We start from the raw sequence: 18,483 nt of genomic DNA on the forward strand, positions 1-18,483 counted from the left end.
CTGCAGGGCAGGCCAGCCAGCCTGCCAATAAAGGGGTGTGTCGTAACGGGGAGTGTCCCGGGACAGCTTCAAGAGCAGCGGCTTTGGGCTCAGCTCAGCTGCTACGCCGTCTCGACGCCTCACTGCTCCCAGGCTGCAGCTAGAAGCGCTCATCGCGGCTTGCCCTCGTCTCCTTTTGTTCTCCGTTCATTTTCTAGAACTCAGGATCTGTCAGGTACGACAAATTTGGACTTTCCAGCAAATGCATTCCAGTCCGTGGTTCGGATTGAGAGATAAAATGACTTCCATGCATAAGAATACAGAACGAACGGGCCTTATTTTTGCATGTCGCCCTACTTTGTCTGGCTTTCTGAAGTGTCTTAGCAATGCTGTAGTATCAAGCTTATTCTGGAGAGCAGCCGATGCCATATAAGGGCAAAATCCTTGCTTGCATGCAGAGAGAAAATTGTGTGCTTCCACTTGAATACACTTTGGCAGCCCAGTGAACAAGTGGACATCCACTTTATGAGGTTCAGGGTTCAAATCTTATCTCCGGCCTTCCTGTGTGCTTGTTTAGGCGATGTAATTTGTTTAGCTGCATGTTAAATATTGCAATAATATCAATATCACAACAATACTGTGTAGCCCTAACGTATAAACAATTTGACACTCACAATGGTTTGTTTAGAGTTAATGGGACAGCTCCTCCAAATGAGGATGAAGTGGTGTAGAAAATGGATCGATATTGGAATTTATAAATTTTTATACAATTTGAGACGCTCAGTTAAAGACTTGAACTCATCAGAAATGACAGTATGCCATCCACAAGGAGATATCTGTTGTTCCTATCGCAACGTCAAAGCAAATAGTGAGACAGAGGAAGTCGTGTCAGCGACCACAAGATGAGCGTGTCACTCACTCTTGTGTTGGCATGATCATCATCTTCACATAGATCAGTAAAATTAATGATCAGTCAAAGTCATTTGTTTCCAATGTTCTTTGTCCACGACGATGATGTGGGAAAACGGAATGAGTCATTCCTCGCTTAGGGGGGGAAAAAAAATCCCAATACAAGCCTGCAGTGAGTTTATTTCACAAATCAAACTGTGAATTGCCGACTTGTTTTTCCAGCTGGGAAAGCAGCTGATAAATCACAAGACTTTTGAGAACCATGCTGTTTTGTGACATATGAAGCCACTGTTTGGGTTACATGGCGCATTTGAGGCCTGCAGCAGGAACGCTACAAAAGGAGCAGGCATAGTGAGCGAAGCATGGGGGAGGGGACCAGATACTTGCGGTGGGAGCCAACATTCACGTCTGCCCCTCTTGTCCAGCAAGACTCTTTGCTTGCATGTGGTAATCAAATTGTTGGGTGTGACGCTTAGTAACTTTTATAGCCGCTCAAGCAGAAGTTGATGATTTATAACCAATCGTTCGGGACATGTTGTTCCTCATATGTCTCGGGAGAAGCAGAAACACTGCGTACCCGAGGTGCTACCAACTAAATTTGAAGCATGTTGGTGAAATTCCAAACACTGCTTCAATTCAGAGAGCTTGTTTATACTCTGGGTAGTGTTTACTCTGCCAAGCTAGTTTGCTGAAAACATTTCCGTGAACACTATTTACGTCATCTTAGTTGAGCGCTGTTGGAGTCCACAATGTTTTTCAGTTTGAAAACGTGGACCACGCTGACGAGCAAAATACACATATGAGGGTTGAAGTCAGCTCCATATGGTGTTTAGAACTTCTCTGTTGGATTGTTTGAGTCATAATAGCTGAAGCTTCCTTCCACAATGGGGAAACACCCAAGCACAGGGCACCCATGATTCACTCTACCCTGCGCGATTTCTAAATATGGCGCAAACTGTATCGTTGTATCCATGGCAACAGCCCCAGCCCTAAGGGGAGAGGCTTGGTGTTTCATAAATAGGAGCTCAGCTTCTCTTATCACAGAGTGACCACTGTTAGCCCCCTCATAGTCACGCCAAGCTAGTTGCCACGACGACACAACTGGTTTTAGAAAAGTTATTATTTTATTTTTTTTCTCTCAGGCAGAATGGCGCAGCACCCAGAGTTTGAGCGGGCTGGAAAGAAGCAAGGCCTCCAGGTCTGGAGGGTGGAGAACTTCAACCTGGTGCCGGTTCCTGAGAACCTTTACGGAGGATTTTACACGGGAGATGCGTACATCATCCTCAACACCATCAAGCAACGCTCGGGAAATCTGCAGTATGACCTCCATTTCTGGTTGGGTGAGTGCAGAGAGACTAAATCGTTCCCAAATGCCGATTTTAAGAGGAACAAACGTTTGGTCCGATAAGGGGAACTATTTGTTAACTACACAAGATGAAATCAAAATGGCCTTCCGCAGGTGATTTCTGCACCCAGGACGAGAGCGGCTCGGCGGCCATTTTTACAGTCCAAATGGACGACTTCCTGGGAGGGAAACCCATCCAGTATCGGGAAGTCCAAGGATACGAGTCCAAAACTTTTCTTGGCTACTTTAAGTCTGGGATCAAGTATATGGTGAGATTTGAACTCGTGTTTACATTCCAGCTTTTTTTTTTTTGCTTCAAGGAGAACTTGAAATTGATAAGAAGTCGTTACCTTTGTGTCTGGTACCTACCAGAAAGGAGGCGTGGCTTCAGGGTTCAAGCACGTCGTCACCAATGAGGTGGTTGTACAGCGACTGCTCCAGGTCAAAGGTCGTCGGACTGTCAGGGCAACGGAGGTGCCGGTCAGCTGGGATAGCTTCAACCAAGGGGACTGCTTCATTTTGGACTTGGGCAATGTGAGTCACTTTGGGTGCCTGTTTTGAAGCAAACATTTTTTTATTTATTCAGATATTGGAAACGGAGTCTATTTGCTTGTATCAACTTACTTTTCCTGTTCTTCATGCTTCACAGGAGGTCTACCAGTGGTGCGGTTCCCAGAGTAACCGCTTTGAAAAGCTGAAGGCCGTGCAGGTGGCGAAGGGGATCCGCGACAACGAGCGCTGCGGGAGGGCCCACGTCTACGTCTGTGACGAGGGCGCCGAGAGAGACAAGATGATCGAGGTGATCTTCAACAAAAATAATAGCAGGAACAGCCCACGTAAGGTCATGTTTTCGTAATTTTTCTTTTAGGTTTTAGGAGAAAAGCCGGAGCTGCCTCTCGGCACTTCTGATGACATCAAGGCCGATGCTTCCAACAGGATGAGGGCCAAACTCTACAAGGTACTCCAACCCAGGAAAGGTCTCAACCAATCACGGCTCAGCTGCAGAAAATCTGAGCCGTGTTTAGTCCCTGGACTTCGACCCTATAAACTCTGATGTTTGTTTTCCGTGTCACCAGGTGTCCAACGCCAATGGCGGCATGACGATTGCGCTGGTGGCTGAAGAGAACCCATTCCAGCAAAGTGCCTTGGAGACCGGCGACTGTTTCATTCTGGACCACGGCTCCGACGGCAAGATCTACGTATGGAAAGGTGAAGCGAAAACCGTGGTCTGTTTTTAACAAAACTGGTGATCTGACGCACATTCGGTGTCCTTTCTCTCAAGGTCAAGGCGCCAACATGGACGAACGCAAGGCGTCGATGAAGGCGGCCGAGGAGTTCATCAAGAAGATGGGCTACCCCAAACACACCCAAGTGCAGATCCTGCCCGAGTCGGGCGAGACGCCGCTCTTCAAGCAGTTCTTCAAGAACTGGAGGGACAAAGATCAGACGGTGGGCCTGGGCATGGCCTACATCGCCAACAGCATCGCCAAGATCGAGAAGGTGGCCTTCGACGCCGCCACGCTGCACGACTCCCCCGCCATGGCCGCCCAGCACGGCATGGTGGACGACGGCACTGGCGAGAAAGAGGTGAAGCACGAGGTTTTCGGTTGCGGCTGTACCTAATGAAGTGTCCCGCCAGCTCAATCTTGCTTCTTCCCTGACAGATTTGGCGCATCGAGGGATCCGACAAGGTGCCGGTGGACGCGTCGACCTATGGCCAGTTCTTCGGAGGAGACAGTTACATCATCCAGTACAAATACCACCATGGAGGACGTCAGGGGCATATCATCTACATGTGGTGAGAAGGACGAGCTTGGTGGAGGGAGGCCTCTTGGTGTGTGACAGGTGTGTGACCATTTTTTTTTTTATTTGGACAGGCAGGGCATGGACTCCAGCCAGGATGAAATTGGGACCTGTGCTCTCCTCACCGCCCAGCTGGATGAGGAACTTGGTGGCGGCCCAGTGCAGGTAGCTCACATCTTCATACTTCTTAAAAAAACCTGCCTTTTGTTTTCATAAACTCATTCAGTCGCTAACATTGTCAGCGTTCCTTTTTTCCCTCCCTCGTCTGATCTTCGCATCTCTCCCTCGCTTCTTCCTTTCCCCCGCCTCGATTTTACACGGCTTCTTTTTCCTCAGGTTGCCGGTGCTCCTATAACCACTCAGGTATTCTTCTTTTCAAGCTGAGCCTTTTTGTCCAGAGCCAGTGACAACATTCTTATGAGTTGATAAAGGGAAGAATATTTCAATTCTCTACTTCAACACAGTCCTGGCTCTGTGCATACGAGGTGCTCATTTCTCCGGTTTGTCTTCATTTTCACCTCACTGCGTACTCTTGCGTGTAATTTCCATGTGCATGCGTCATGTATGTACACCCAACCGCATGTTCAGTTTGTGTGTAAAACGCAAAAAGATTTTCCAAGATCTTCACTCTCACTTAGACAGAGCGCAATTTATGAATTGCCGCTATAGTATCATGTACATGTCTATATTTTCTTACAACTTTTATATTATAATATCAGAATCACACAGTTCAATTTATTTAGTGAGGTTCCTAATCCTCTGCACCAAAATGCCACCAGATGGCGCCAAAGGAACTGCCAGATAAAGATAACGGTTGCTCGCTTTGACTCAACTGCATGACGTGAAACTTTTTGAAGCATTGTGATCGTCTGCTGAGTTGATGTTCACTTTGTGTTGTTAAGAGTAAATTATAGTTTAGCTTGATTAGCCTTTGTGGCTAAATTGTGTCACGAGACGCATGAGCTTGCCCTGCTCAAGGAATCAGTGCACGAATATGCTTAGTGATCTTCATGGCGTTTGTGTCAGGTGAGGGTGGTGCAGGGTAAGGAGCCGGCCCACCTGATGAGTCTGTTTGGAGGACAGCCCATGGTGGTCTACAAGGGTGGCACGTCCAGGGAAGGAGGTCAGTCAGAGCCCGCAGAGACTCGCCTCTTCCAGGTGCGCTCCAACTCCGCCGGACACACCAGAGCCGTGGAGGTAAGGCCATCACAAACATTGACACGGACGTTTCTCTTCAAGGTTCTTCTCACAACAACTCACTTGTTTACATTTAGGTCGACGCAGTGGCGGCCAACCTGAACTCCAATGATGCTTTTGTTCTGGTGAGCTCCGGTGGTTCCTTCTTGTGGGTGGGCGTGGGTGCCAGCGACACTGAGAAGACTGGAGCCCAGCAAATGTCTGACCTCTTGGGGGTGTCGCCCTCTGAGCTGACTGAGGGACAGGAGACAGGTAAGGAATCTTGAGACCAATTCTTCAATTATCTGACCTGGTACCTCAGAGGTCCAGATATATTTCAAGGGGGGCAGTGCATGAAGATGGGTGGGTCGGCCACATACCTTTTTTGAAATCGGAAACGCGTGTCCCATTCCCAGGTCAGTTCTGGGACGCTCTGGGAGGAAAAACCGAATATCGCACTTCGACCAGACTCAAGGACAAAATGGACGCTCATCCTCCTAGACTGTTTGCCTGCTCTAACAAGACCGGGAACTTCATTGTGAGTCATTACAGTCGTTATATTAGGTAGACCCCCAAGCGGGTTGAGTCGTGTGCTACTTCAAACACTATTTCTTTTCCAAGATTGAAGAGGTACCTGGAGAGATAACCCAGGACGACCTGGCCACTGATGATGTCATGATCCTCGACACCTGGGAGCAGGTTGGAAAAGCACAACCACACGTTTGAGATACAATTGAAAAAGCATGAATAAGGCTTACTGAACTTCCTTTTGGCCAAGGTGTTTGTCTGGATCGGCAACGAGGCCCAAGAAGAAGAGAAGACCGAAGCGATGGCGTCTGGTAAGATTTTTTTCATTTGTCACCTGAGTTTCAATGATCTTATTCAAATGTATCTCGCCCCTTCAGCGGCGCGTTACATCGAGACAGATCCCGCTAACAGAGACCGCAGGACCCCCATCGTGAAGATCAAGCAGACCTTCGAGCCGCCCACCTTCACCGGCTGGTTCCTGGGCTGGGACCACGACTACTGGACCAGCGACCCCCTGGAACGGGCCATGGCCGAACTGGCCCTGTGAGCTCACGCCTGGTACCCGGAGCTTCGCATCAGAGCAGCACCTGATACTTAGCAAGCAGAAGACTGTTTTTGCTTTTAGCTGCTAGTATGTCTTGAGACTTGTGTACAAAAAAAAAAGTTTCCTCACAGTGTGGCCTTTGTTCGCTTTTGAAACCAAGTAAGAGCAGTGAATTGTTTTCCAGGCTTGCTTCATGGATTATTTTTTTTTTGTTAAAATGCAATCCATGTTTTTGTATTTTATATTTGGACACGTACCCAAACACAGCCAGCAAAGCGATACGATGGCTTAACATTGTAGTTTTTTTTCCTTTTAGTTTGTAAAGGTACTGTGCCTCTTGCTCAGGATGCTCGATGTTTTTTTTTTTAATGCAGGAGTGGCATGCTTGCCATATTTATTTGACTAGCTTTGCTGCCATTTAGCTTGTCTACCTTTTTTGCCACTTTGGTTTTGCTACAATATGCCATCACAATAAAAAAATAAATGAAAAGTTGTGTGTGTTAATACATTTAAAAAAATATATATCCAAATCTATTGACTAACAAGATATCGTATTTTTATTAATGTTCTAAATATAATGCATACCTAAAAATAACAAAGTTGACTTTCATCCAACTTCCAGCTTTGGGATCAGAACAGTCGTCAATCATGAAACAGCAAAATAAACATCTGTAAAAAAAATACTGTGGGGAAAAAAAAAACATCCATGCCCAGTATGTTTACATTCATGTATGAACATTTTACAGCATCTAGCTAATTGTTAATTAGGTTAGGACAATTAGACAAATGCCGTTTGAGTGGGAAAATGATTCAATTATATCTCATCACCGCCCCCCCCCCGAGAAAAAATGTAACATTTATGTAAAAATACGATGGCTGTGTATAATATACTTTATCATGATATAATTTCCCAAAGGTAAGCATGAATACACTCGGGTGAAAAAGCACATGCGCGCACACCTGATCGGTTTAGTAAAGCTATCGGGTTAGAAGTTCACTCCATATTTGTAACTAGCACGTCACATTTAAAACACGACAAATCGACTTTCGAGACGGACCACCTCAAAAGACTACATACTTTTTGTAAATTACGTCTTCACACGACGCTTGAAACTGCATAGAAAAGTGTCCAAATAAATCCACAACAGTAAGTTAAGGCTTTTTGCATTGAAAGGACCATTTTCAGGGGACACGTTAGCTCCCATACCAATTACGCAATACACAAATGTGGCTTAACTAAATTGCAGGTAATCCACTTCTCCCCCCCCAAAAAAACAACATAAAATGGCATTACCTATATTAACTATATTGAAAAAAAAGACATATTGCCTGTATTTATAAAGCTGAGCCCTCCAGCAGGTGGCACTGTGGTGTCAAAAACTCATTACGTTCATTTTCATTATAGACGACTTTTAAGGTAACTTTTAAGATTAATTGCAAAAAACTTGCCTCAGTTTCGGGTGTGAAGTGTCTTCATGCCACCTCTCCCTGCTCTTTCTCCACTTTGCGTGGCACCTGCTGGCCCAAGCTGCTAAAAAAACAACAGTGAAACATGCAACATGCAGAGTGCATGTAAAAACAGTGTGAGCTAAAACTAAGGAAAAGAAAAAAAGCACACTGGCAGTAATGTAGCAAAACCGCATCATTGAGCATTCAGTAGGAAATACATGAATGAGCGTAAGGTCACTTCCACATTTTTCGATGCCGACCCTTGCTCTGCTCAAGTTCCGTCGACGGGACGGACGACGCTTAGTGCTTGATGAAGCCCTGCATCATCTCCAGCGGCAGAGGGAAGATGATGGTGGAGTTCTTCTCGGCGGCGATGGTGTTGAGGGTCTGCAGGTAACGCAGCTGCAGGGCCGACGGCGACTCGGCGATCACCAGCGACGCCTCCTTCAGCGCCCTGGAGGCGTTCATCTCGCCTTCTGCGGCGATGACCTGGCGAGGGGCACGCACGGATGGGAAATTCGCCCCAAAGTCCACATTGAGATGGCGCCATTGGGTTCGGTTACCTTGGCTCGGGCCTCCCGGGTCGCCTCGGCCTCGGCCGCCATGGCTCTCTGGAGCTGCAGGGGCAGCTTGACGTCTTTGATCTCCACTCGCTCCACCTTGATACCCCAATCGTCAGTAGCGTCGTCGAGGGTGGACTGGCGAGACATAAACTTTTTTTTTTAAATACTGCTGCTAACTGAGAAAACATCAGTTTGAATTCATGAGCATCTACCATGGCTGGGAGGGGAAAAAAAAAAAAAAATAAAAAAATCAACCATCATACCACTTTTCGCCACGTGGTGGCAGCAAAGGGCAGACTTTCAAAATCCATTTTCAGACCACTCAGGTTTGCTTGCCACAGCGGCAGTGTCAGGTGTTCAAATAATAGACAACAAATACATTGCGGAGCAACTCTATCTGACACACTTGACACGAGCGTGACGACGAGCGTAATTTGTGGCTGACATAAATCCTCAAGCAAGCGCCTCCGAGAAACAAACCGTCAATTATTCACGGGGTTAATGGATGAATAAATGATAACATTCCCACGCAAACGGACAGCTGCGCTCGACACGCCTGCTGTGTTTTTTATTTTTTATTTTATTCACTTCTCTGCAGTTTGTTCACTTTCAAATTGACACTTGCCGCTGAATTATGCAGCTCGAGCGTACGGAACGGGCGACTGTGAGCTGTACCTGCATGCTGTGTGCGATTTCTTCACGGTCCGAAAGGATCTCAGCCAGGTTCTTGGTCCCCAGAACATTCCTGAGTGTGGTCTGGGCCAAGAGGCGTGTGGCGGCGTCGGCGTTGGTGATGTTGGCCACGGCCAGAGTCGCGTTTTGAACCCGGTAGTACACCACGCCGTCCACGCTCACCGTCACCGAATCTTTGGTCAAAACCTGCGAGGGGTTGGAATGCGGCAAACAGGAATTTGAAATTTAAAGCCACTCATTTATCGACGTTTAATAAAATTGAGATATGTTAGTCTTTTTTTTTTAAATTGTCTATCATTGATTTTTATGGGAAAGCTTTATGGTATCGGAACTTGGTATCGGAATCAGCGACTACTGACAAATTGTGCTCATATGCAAGAATGCGCTTCACGTTTATGGTGTTTTCTGCTCGTGAGCTGAATGAAAAATTTCCTAAATCCATTTTGACAGCCTTTGAGCGCACGCGGACGTATTTGTTTAACGTCAACACGAGGCGGGCGCGTCGTACCTCTTGCGGCGGGATGTCAAAGGTGATGGTGCGCATGTCCACGTTGATGAAGCTGTCAGTGCACGGCAAGATGAAGAACAAACCTGTGGAATCACAAGAATGCAAATAGTCGGCGGTAAACACAATAATAAGCGGGGCGTCTTGGCAAATGTTTGAAGCCGGCGGGATGAATGAAACGTTGGCACGGGGCCAAGTCAAGCAGGCTTTAGAAGACTGCAGCTGTGCCGGCAGTCGGGCAAAGCTGGGAATATTTGCGCCTTTCGCCAGCCCCGTTTCAAGTCGCAAGCATCCGGCGCCGGGGCACCAAACAATTCTTGGCAGGCGGCGGAGTGAAACGCTAGGTATGCAAACATTTAGCACTCCTGCATTTTCAATTATGAAAGTTTGACTGGCGGCGGCGGCGGCGGGTGAAATCGGAGCCAACCGCAAATACGAAGCGCGGACGTCGAGCGCAAATTAAAAGAACGACAAGATTGTGTGACCGAGGTTAAGGGGCCATTACGGAGCTGAATTTAGTTGGAGCATAAACACGGCAAGACCCCCAGGAATGCTAGCTTTGCCGGCAGAGAGCTATTATTACCCCATGTCGTCACAAATGGCGTCTCCCGGCACTTCAGGGAGTCCAATTTCAATATTTTTAAGAGGACGCTCCCTGTTTTTCTTTTTTTTTTTTTTTATTGGCGGCAGTAAAACAACAAATCAAAGATGAGGAGACAGTGAGCTGGGAGATGTATGCAAATTGTTTCTCGTGGGAGCTTGGATTGTTCCTCTACAAAAACCTCTTCCTTGGGAATAGCGCCATCGCTATTTTCAGATTTATTTCCGCGTCCATAAGTCAAACTGCAGTGGCAGACGCACGGCAGCACATAAATGACAATGCGGGAGGGGCATATTGTTTCTATTTCTGATTTGTGTCACATTGAACAAGATTTTTTGTTTTGCATTATTACTGTTTGGACTGTCCAATTGGATCCTTTACTATCCCGACAAGCTCGTGTTCGTCGGGTACATTTGTCACATTATTTTTGTTCGCCTACTCAAAATGATGAGGTTGCGTTCGGAATCGGCGCTCCTCTGTCTGTGGATTTACGGAGCTTTTTTTTTCCGGCCCGTATTTTATGGGTTTACAACATCGCTGTCGGCGCATGTCAGGGAGTAACCCGGGCAACCGTTGCTACGGCGGCCTAATCCAAGTCGGAAATTAAATCAACTTGGCTTGTGACGTGAAAACATTTTGCCGCAGAACAAATCGGGCTTGGTTCTGTTTCCAGTCTGCGGCCACAAATCCCTCTTTCTAATCACCGAGATGTTTTTCTTTGTTGCATATTAGCTCTGGAAACTGCCTATACATGCCACAAGGTGGGGCCAAAGCACCACTTTTCTATTAGACAGCGCTACGGCCTGACCAGATAAAGCTCAGTTCGTCAGCAGCAAAACATCACAAGAGGGCGCCAAAGCACTGCTTTTACAGCCATACATTCATGCAATACAGAAATGTCCGAAATTTAGTACGGAAGTTGTCGTTTCCAACCTGGTCCTTTGGCTCCTCCTCGCAAAAGGCGTCCCAGTCGGAAAATAATGGCTCTTTCATACTCCTTCACAATCTGCACGCAGACACCATTTTTTTGTAGCTCTTAAATCAAGGACAAAAAAAGTTCATCCGTTCACTGGGACAACATGCAATAGAAAGAGTGTAGCAAAATAATGACTTGGCATGCGATCAAACAAACGTGACCTTGATGCACATCCAAATGGAGATGGGCAGTGTGAGCACCATGAGTAGAAGAGACAACAGCACCAGCATCCATCCACAGAAGCCAATGCTCGTGTCTCCATTCTCCAAGGCTAGAAAAGAAAAATGAACGCACACAGCTTTCGTTTTCATGTTCACGCGTAAATATAAAGGGTGGGGTCTTGTCCGGGTTTATAATGATCTTGTAATACAATCATTTAACCAATTGGTTTTCATTGAGTTGTTTTATATCTATGGTCTATTTGTCGCATCACGTTGATCACTCTGGATATTTATTCTCCTTTGAAGCCATTTGAATTTCACTCCAAACTTGATGACATGCAATGATTCAATAGGTGTGATCGGATGCAATACCTTCTGCATCATGTAAAGTGCTGCTTGGACCTACAGACAAAGTTAAAGGTCAAAACACTGTTGATCCCAGTGCACAATAAGAATATACTGTACAGTAAACCCTGGCTATTCACTGGTGATTTTTTTTTTAATGACACAGGCCAGTAAAAAAAATTCAAGCTGATTCCAAATGTCCTTGTTTTTTCTTTCTCTTAACATCACATCAGGTTTTCATAATTGTAATAATATGTAATATTACATTGTACTTGGAAAAAACGTGTGGAAAAAACTCTCCGGGGACTCCACTAACTATCCCAGGCTAAACATAACTCCTTCCCAAAACACACCTCTCAGCCAACATTCTTTCTTGACATGAATTACTACTTTCCTATTAGCCACAGCTTTGTACGCCATGTGACTAGAACCACTGCGCCAACAGGTTCGTTAAAAGAAAATGTGCAATCGCGAATAGGCGGGGGTTCACTGTACTGTACAGTCAAACGATAGAAAAACAACCTATCCTAGATGACCTTGGCATCCTGCATAGAGTAAGTTCGAATGAGATCAGTAACGATGACCTGTTCAATTTGGACATGATCCAATTTTAACAACAATAAGCATTTTAATCAATACATTTGATGGCACATGCATTCACTGACAAGTTTCTACGTGATTCACTCAGTTACTCCACCACTCACATGTACGTAGTAGCTATTTTTTAACTCGTGACAAACAAGACAAAGCACTTTGGACTTGCAACCAAAGGGAGTTTAGTTAGTTAGATATAAAAACAGCGTCGATTACGTGTGCGTAGTTAACTTTTGCAAAAACGCCGTTAGCTTGCTAATGGGAGGGGCGTGCCTTCGTTAGCTTAGCCTTTGCTAGCGCTGGGAAACCTTCTCATTTTGAATTTGACACGTGAATAAATGCCAGTAACATTAGTTGCCGGTTGAAAACGATTTGTCTGTCGTTTAATGCAAATAATCGATTTGATAATCATTTCTTTACTGTGCTCACATATGGATAGCTCGTGACGCTTCGGTTGCGCCAACATAAGCGAAATCGTGTTTGTATGAGCGTTACCTGATTGACGTTCACGTCTTTTTGCAGTTTTAAATTCCAAATCTTCGTTTTCCATTGTGAATATTACGAATGTTTGCAGTTACGGAGAGAAAATAATTCAACACAACACGGGCGGTGGTTTTATCCCTCTGATAAAATAGCTTTCCCTACACGACGACTGGAAGGTGCCGTGACGCACTATTGGCGTCATTGGGCTAAATATCTCACGCTCTAATGAATTGAATTGGGGAAAAAACCCTAAAATGCTCACCGAGTTAAAAAAGAAAAAGAAAAAACAACAACAACTAGACTTTACCTACGACATCTAAGATTCCATTTTTATACCGTTCAAAAATAATCTCCCAATGATTTAACGATGACCAAACCATGCTGCCTGGAAGTCAGAGTTCAGGACACACTTGTACTCCCAAATATTGATTTCCTGTCTTGCCCTTTTCCTCCACATTTTTTTGTTTCATCTTAATTATTACATCATTGAGTGAATTCCGCAAACAATCCACCCCCCCCCCCCAAAAAAAATCAAGTCTGTGATTTTCCTGGCAGACTGATGAAGGCTATGCAATACAAGAGGTGCACATCCATATGATCTAATCCTCTTTTAATTATGATGAAGGGGCAAAATGTGGGATTGTTGGATTAATTGCCTTACATGCACAAAGCCTTCAACTGGGATCAATGTATTGGACTGATTTTAAATGAGTGAATCTTAACTATTTGCAGCCAGCATTTTTGCTAATCCAAAAGGATTCTTTGTCTTCGTCATTATCTCTCCCTGTATATTATGTAGCCTACTGTAACTCTTTTCGCGGTCATGTGTCCAGTTCTCTCCCTTTCCTGGAAAGAGACCACAAGTCTCATTCTGGTGGGAACTGCGGAATCAATTAGAAGAGAACGACTGAGCTGTCCTTTCAGATTTGTATTCCATCTCACTGCAACTATTGAGTATTGACACCAACATTGCTCAATACAGTAGTATACTGTGTGCATGAGTCGACCGATTGTCCTCACCGGAAATTGTTGTACGTTTCTTGGCCACTAGGGGTCATAGTGGCGGTGCCACTAAATTTCCTCCTTAAAGTTATCCACAGCACACAAAAGTATTACGTCAGTCAGAATATTGTTTTTTGTACATGACAACAATGGACAAAAAGTTCGTAGGCCCTTGGCACATTGAATTTCGTCAACCAGTCAGGGCATGTTTTTAATAACTGGATTCCTGTGGGCGGAGTTTGGCTAACTCCATGTTAGTTTTTATGAGTCCAAGGACACCCTATTCTGTAAATGTTTTTGGGCGGTGGCTCATCCTGTCTTGAAGACTGGGTTACACACACACACACACACACACACACACACACACACACGCACACGGAAAAAAGATCATCACAAAAATGTGGAGCATCGAGTTGCCCTTGAGCAAGGCATCATCGCTTACATGTGATTTCCTTTGCCGACTTGTGAGGAGCAAGCAGACTTATTTTCATTCTGTGGCGCTTTCTGAATGATTATTCCTCAAAGGCGGTCGCCCCCCCAGGGTTTTAAATCTTTCTTTATTCCAATATCGAAGCGTATCGTATTGCAGCAGTCACAGCTTGGAGGATTTATCAACTTTGGATGAGGGAGCAAGTAGGGTCAATTATAAAATCACACTTGAGTTTTGATCGGTGCAGCAGTGTGAGAGAATTTTCTATTTGCATTATTATAGATTATCACACACAAGTCTGGCGGCAACTGCAAATAAGCTCCCCGCCCAATTTTATTCCAGAAGTTGACAGCCAAGATGGAGGTCACGGAGGTCAGGGCAAGGAAAAGGGTGCAAATTTGTAAATCCCGCCAATCTGTTTTCGAATTATGCCGGCGCTAGCGTGCGAGGTGTTGTTTCCATGTATTATGGAAATGTAATAGGCCGGCCACGCGGGCCCGGGGCGTTCGCAGGTGCTGCGCTCGCCGCGTTTGGCATTCTGCTCCACTTCTCCCACTGAAATGAGTTCTCGCTGGAAACTTACAGAGGATGCGGCGCCCACACAGCTGTTCTCCCCCGAGCTGGCGTACATAAAACATAAAAGGTAAGCCTATATGAAAAATGCACAGAGCGCTGGAAAATAATGTGCTTGATACCCGACTGCTGTCGGGCAGGAGGGAGATAAAGAGAGCGGCCTGCCCTGGATAGATTTTTTTTCTTCTTCTTTTTTTCAGATCTCGTTTGACTGCGGGCTTGGATGACTTCCTGCGCAAACATTTACTCACCGTGCTCAATCCGCGGATCACATTACAAAGATTGATTGTTCACTTGCCTTTCACCCTCCACTGTTTCATTGGCCAATATGAAATTAAATGGGATTCTTCAAAGAGGGGAGGGGAGGGGGGGAGGAGTAGTCGACTCGTTATGCATTCGAATAAGTGACTTTGTCTTTCAAGCGGATGCGAACAAGCAGATCGCGTGCGCGTGCAGAAAAGGCCGCCATTGTTCTCATGCGGTTTGAGATGAAGCGAAATCTCCAAGACAAGGCGAGCAAAAACAAATCCAAATGATTGTCACGCTCCAAAGAGTGGCAACGTCGTCAATTCGCCACGGCGCCCGCGTGAACTCGCAAGGCAATTAATTTGCGACACACAGGTGGCTCACGACTCACACAAAGCATAAATTGGACACTTTTTGGCAATCCCCAAAACAGCTCAGTGAGTTCTAATACATCCCACATGGAACCGGAACCATGGCTCATCAATTTAGCTCTCACTTGCTTTTAAGGGATCTCTGGATACGAGTCAAAAAAAAAAAATGGAACTGAAGAGATAAGCGAAAACTGGCCCGCACCTGATGGACTCTAGAGGGCGCCAAAAATCAGGTGATCTTTCAATATAATTTATTCGAGCAAATTATTACCATTAAGTTAGTTGCTGTTTAGTTCTAAATTTGTAACGGTGGTCATTACATTCAATTTTGTGACATTAACAGTTGTTGGGGGGGGGTGAGGGGGCACAGAGGGCATCACATTGGCTAGGGCCGGCCCTGCGTCACTCCATGACAAAATAATCAGACTGCAGCTAGTTTCTGCTCTGGCCACCAGGCATGACGCAAACTTACTATTCAAGGTGACCTTCATCTCTTCCGCGCAAGTACACAAATCAAAGTTACAACATGTCATTTTGTGCAACAGGTGGAAATGCAGCATTTGTGTTTTAATCAATACGAAAAAAAAAAGATCAACAAGCTGCTCGGCTGGAAGAAAAAAAGCCGGCACCGTGTCGGTGTTTTGACCTTGAAGACTCGGGGTCAACACAACGGATGGCTTTCTTCTCCGCGAGAGGCTTTTTTTGAAAAAACCAAAGCGCTGTCGGTGAGGCCGAGAGCGAGAGAAGCTTAGCCCCTCCCTCCCTCGCTCGCTCGCTCCCTCCCTCACCTCCGCATCACGTCCTCCCATCCATTCCATTTCCCCTTTCTGCGTCTTCCTCCCATCATCGCTTTCCTCACCCTCGCCCCCTCACATCGTTAGCATTTAGATAGTTGAGAGCAGAGAAGCTGGGGTAATAGGCTTTTCCCTCCCCGCAGTCCCTCCTTGCTCAAATCAGCTGAAGTAAGAGGGATTAACTCAAAAGAACAACAATGATGATGAGAGCGAGTGCCAATGAAAGAAAAGGAGCAACGAACGGGGAGGGGAGGGGGCGAGGCATAACGCTTGATCGGCCTGCGAGCTCATTAACCCGGGCCTTGACTGAATTGATGTTAGAGGTGATTGGAGATTATCACATTTAGGAGATACTTCTCCATCCCGGCCCCTCCCCTGGCCTATTCGCTCCGTGGTTTTCTTTCTCTCAATTTCATCCAGGTCAGCTGTCCCTCCCTGCTCGGGATCCCTCGGGCGGATAGCCTGTGTTCGCTTGATCTCCTAATTCTGCTTCATTTAAACTTCATCAAGTCTTCCACTGGACCGGAAGCAGAGAAGAATGAGAACAGCTTGGCTGGAAACAGCTTTTTCTCCCCTCGCTCCTCTTTTGTTGTGTGTGATCTGATATGATGCTCCCCCCCCCCCCCCCCCCCCAAAAGCAGCTGGAAATGTGCAAACTCAAGTTTGAGTCAAAGCAGGTGACTTACAAAAGTTTCTTGAAAGCCTTCAGCAACAGCGCAATAAAACACTATTGACGCAAAAAAAATCAAAATGTAAAATTTATCATTTAAATATTAAGAACTCGTGTTAAAAGTCTGGCTTCTGGTGGAGTCCTTTTTGTGAACATTTTTAAATTGGCTAATTTTTTGTTTAGGATCAAGTATCTAAAACGGTTTCCGATTTAAAAAAGGAATTGAATGAAGGCGGAAGCCCAAATAATGTTTATTTTTGTTATTATTATTTTTATGGGCCAACTATGTGACTCCTGAAACATTTCAGGGATTTTTATCTACAATCCATTTATCCAACAAATTATTTTACGAAACGATATTTAACAATATTTAAAATACAATTTTCAAGAATTTGCCTTTTATAGATTATAATCACAAACACAGAGAGATGACTAATCCTGTACGCCTTAGAGACCATGTCCCCCCTCCACCTTGATTTAGAATATTTAGCATGCGCCCTCGGCCGAGGCAGAAAATGAGATTACTGTATTTAAATGACTATGGTAATGGAGAGCATGCTGCCGGGCCCCCGTCGGATAAAGGATTTTTCCAGCGTTCATTGTTGGCAGTTTTGCAAAGTACTATCGCCCTGCACCGGCTCACAATGGGGATGTCATTTAAAAGACATTTCTCTTTCTTCTCCTCCCCCCTCAGCCCCTCGTCAGGCCCATGTACCGGGCCCCGGGAGGCCTCGGTAGCCGAGCGTGCGTGTGCATGTGTGTGCGTGGACCTGGCCGAGGCCAGACGTAAGGAGAATATTGTTCATTCAAAGCCGCTGCAGAGTGATTGGACACGGTCAGCCCGTTTTGGAAGCCGTAATCCAATCTATGATTTTAATGAAGTGTACTCTCCAAGGATGAACACCATGTGGTCACGGGAGGATGTGGAGGAGGCCAGGTGGCCAGGAGGGGGAGTGCTTTGAAAAAGCTGCATCGTCGCATCCCAAACTTGTGTGTATGTGTGTGTAGGGGGGACAACAAGACACTGTCATCCAAAACTTTTTTGCGAGGGAATTTTATCGAATATCTCCGGTCCCCCAATGGGAGTGCAACAGGGTTCTGATCCCAGCCCACTGAGATGCTCCGGCATGATTCACAAAACCAATTTAATGGTTTCATTTGATTCTGTCATTTTAATGCTTATTCGCTGAGTATCAAGACCAAGATCCACTCCACAATATTTTTTTTTTTTTTTAAAAAGTGGAACGTACACATGACGGGATGCTGCACCTTCCATCTGCATCACAGAGTACTTTATCACAGCAGAGTTTTCTCCCGGTCCCGTTCTTCCCTCTTGAGTCCCCCCCCCCCCCATTCCCCTTGCAAGCCTGATCTATTGGTTTTCGGCAGAGCAGTGAGCTATAAATCACGCCGATGGGGAGCGTCGATGATTAGGTTACGGGTGCAGGGAGAGAGGAAGGGAACAGAAACGAGGGGACATCACGGAGGAGGGGTGAAGGTGGGCCCGGCTACCTGGGTGCAGAGCAGACAGGTTACTGATGGTGTTAGTTACCTGCACGAGGTGGCGGAGGGAGGGGGAGCGAGGGGGAGTCGTTCTCCTGGGTGTTACATAAAGGAGCTATGGCTCTGCTGGGGCCCGACGAAAGACGCGAGGATACATAAAGCGAGCGGGAATTGCCTCCACTGTATGAATGCGGCATTGCTTATTCTGGCCCGTAATGTCAGTGTTGCCTCCTGAGAGCC

The 18,483-nt window shown here is 45.9% G+C and overlaps 2 protein-coding genes across 6 annotated transcripts; one reads left to right on the top strand and one right to left on the bottom strand.

Annotated features, from left to right (window-relative positions):
* The first annotated feature begins 54 nt into the window (after positions 1-54).
* On the top strand, positions 55-6,393 carry gsna (gelsolin a). Of its 3 annotated transcripts, none has more exons than XM_037265340.1 (17): positions 55-214; positions 2,035-2,228; positions 2,348-2,502; positions 2,606-2,767; positions 2,883-3,032; positions 3,102-3,191; positions 3,310-3,442; positions 3,516-3,820; positions 3,898-4,031; positions 4,111-4,201; positions 4,373-4,399; positions 5,063-5,233; positions 5,311-5,485; positions 5,629-5,750; positions 5,834-5,911; positions 5,991-6,051; positions 6,118-6,393. In XM_037265340.1, the coding sequence occupies exons 2-17, from the start codon at positions 2,036-2,038 to the stop codon at positions 6,285-6,287; spliced, it is 2,217 nt and encodes a 738-aa protein (XP_037121235.1). In that variant the 5' UTR covers positions 55-214; position 2,035; the 3' UTR covers positions 6,288-6,393. The 3 variants fall into 3 exon arrangements, with proteins under 3 accessions (XP_037121235.1, XP_037121234.1, XP_037121236.1); XM_037265339.1 differs by having other exon boundaries at positions 56-214; positions 2,031-2,228; XM_037265341.1 differs by lacking the exon at positions 4,373-4,399 and having other exon boundaries at positions 57-214; positions 2,031-2,228.
* A 436-nt stretch (positions 6,394-6,829) lies between these two features.
* On the bottom strand, positions 6,830-12,817 carry stom (stomatin). 3 transcript variants are annotated; one of them, XM_037265344.1, is made up of 9 exons: positions 12,667-12,793; positions 12,100-12,161; positions 11,605-11,634; positions 11,233-11,342; positions 11,029-11,101; positions 9,498-9,580; positions 8,972-9,175; positions 8,297-8,431; positions 6,830-8,222 (listed from the first exon to the last, which is right to left on the bottom strand). In XM_037265344.1, the coding sequence occupies exons 2-9, from the start codon at positions 12,119-12,121 to the stop codon at positions 8,034-8,036; spliced, it is 846 nt and encodes a 281-aa protein (XP_037121239.1). In that variant the 5' UTR covers positions 12,122-12,161; positions 12,667-12,793; the 3' UTR covers positions 6,830-8,033. The 3 variants fall into 3 exon arrangements, with proteins under 3 accessions (XP_037121239.1, XP_037121237.1, XP_037121238.1); XM_037265342.1 differs by lacking the exon at positions 12,100-12,161 and having other exon boundaries at positions 12,667-12,815; XM_037265343.1 differs by lacking the exons at positions 11,605-11,634; positions 12,100-12,161 and having other exon boundaries at positions 12,667-12,817.
* Between the last annotated feature and the right edge of the window lie 5,666 nt (positions 12,818-18,483).

This window comes from Syngnathus acus, chromosome 12 (assembly GCF_901709675.1).
Source record: "Syngnathus acus chromosome 12, fSynAcu1.2, whole genome shotgun sequence".
NCBI classification, from domain to species: Eukaryota; Metazoa; Chordata; class Actinopteri; order Syngnathiformes; family Syngnathidae; genus Syngnathus; species Syngnathus acus.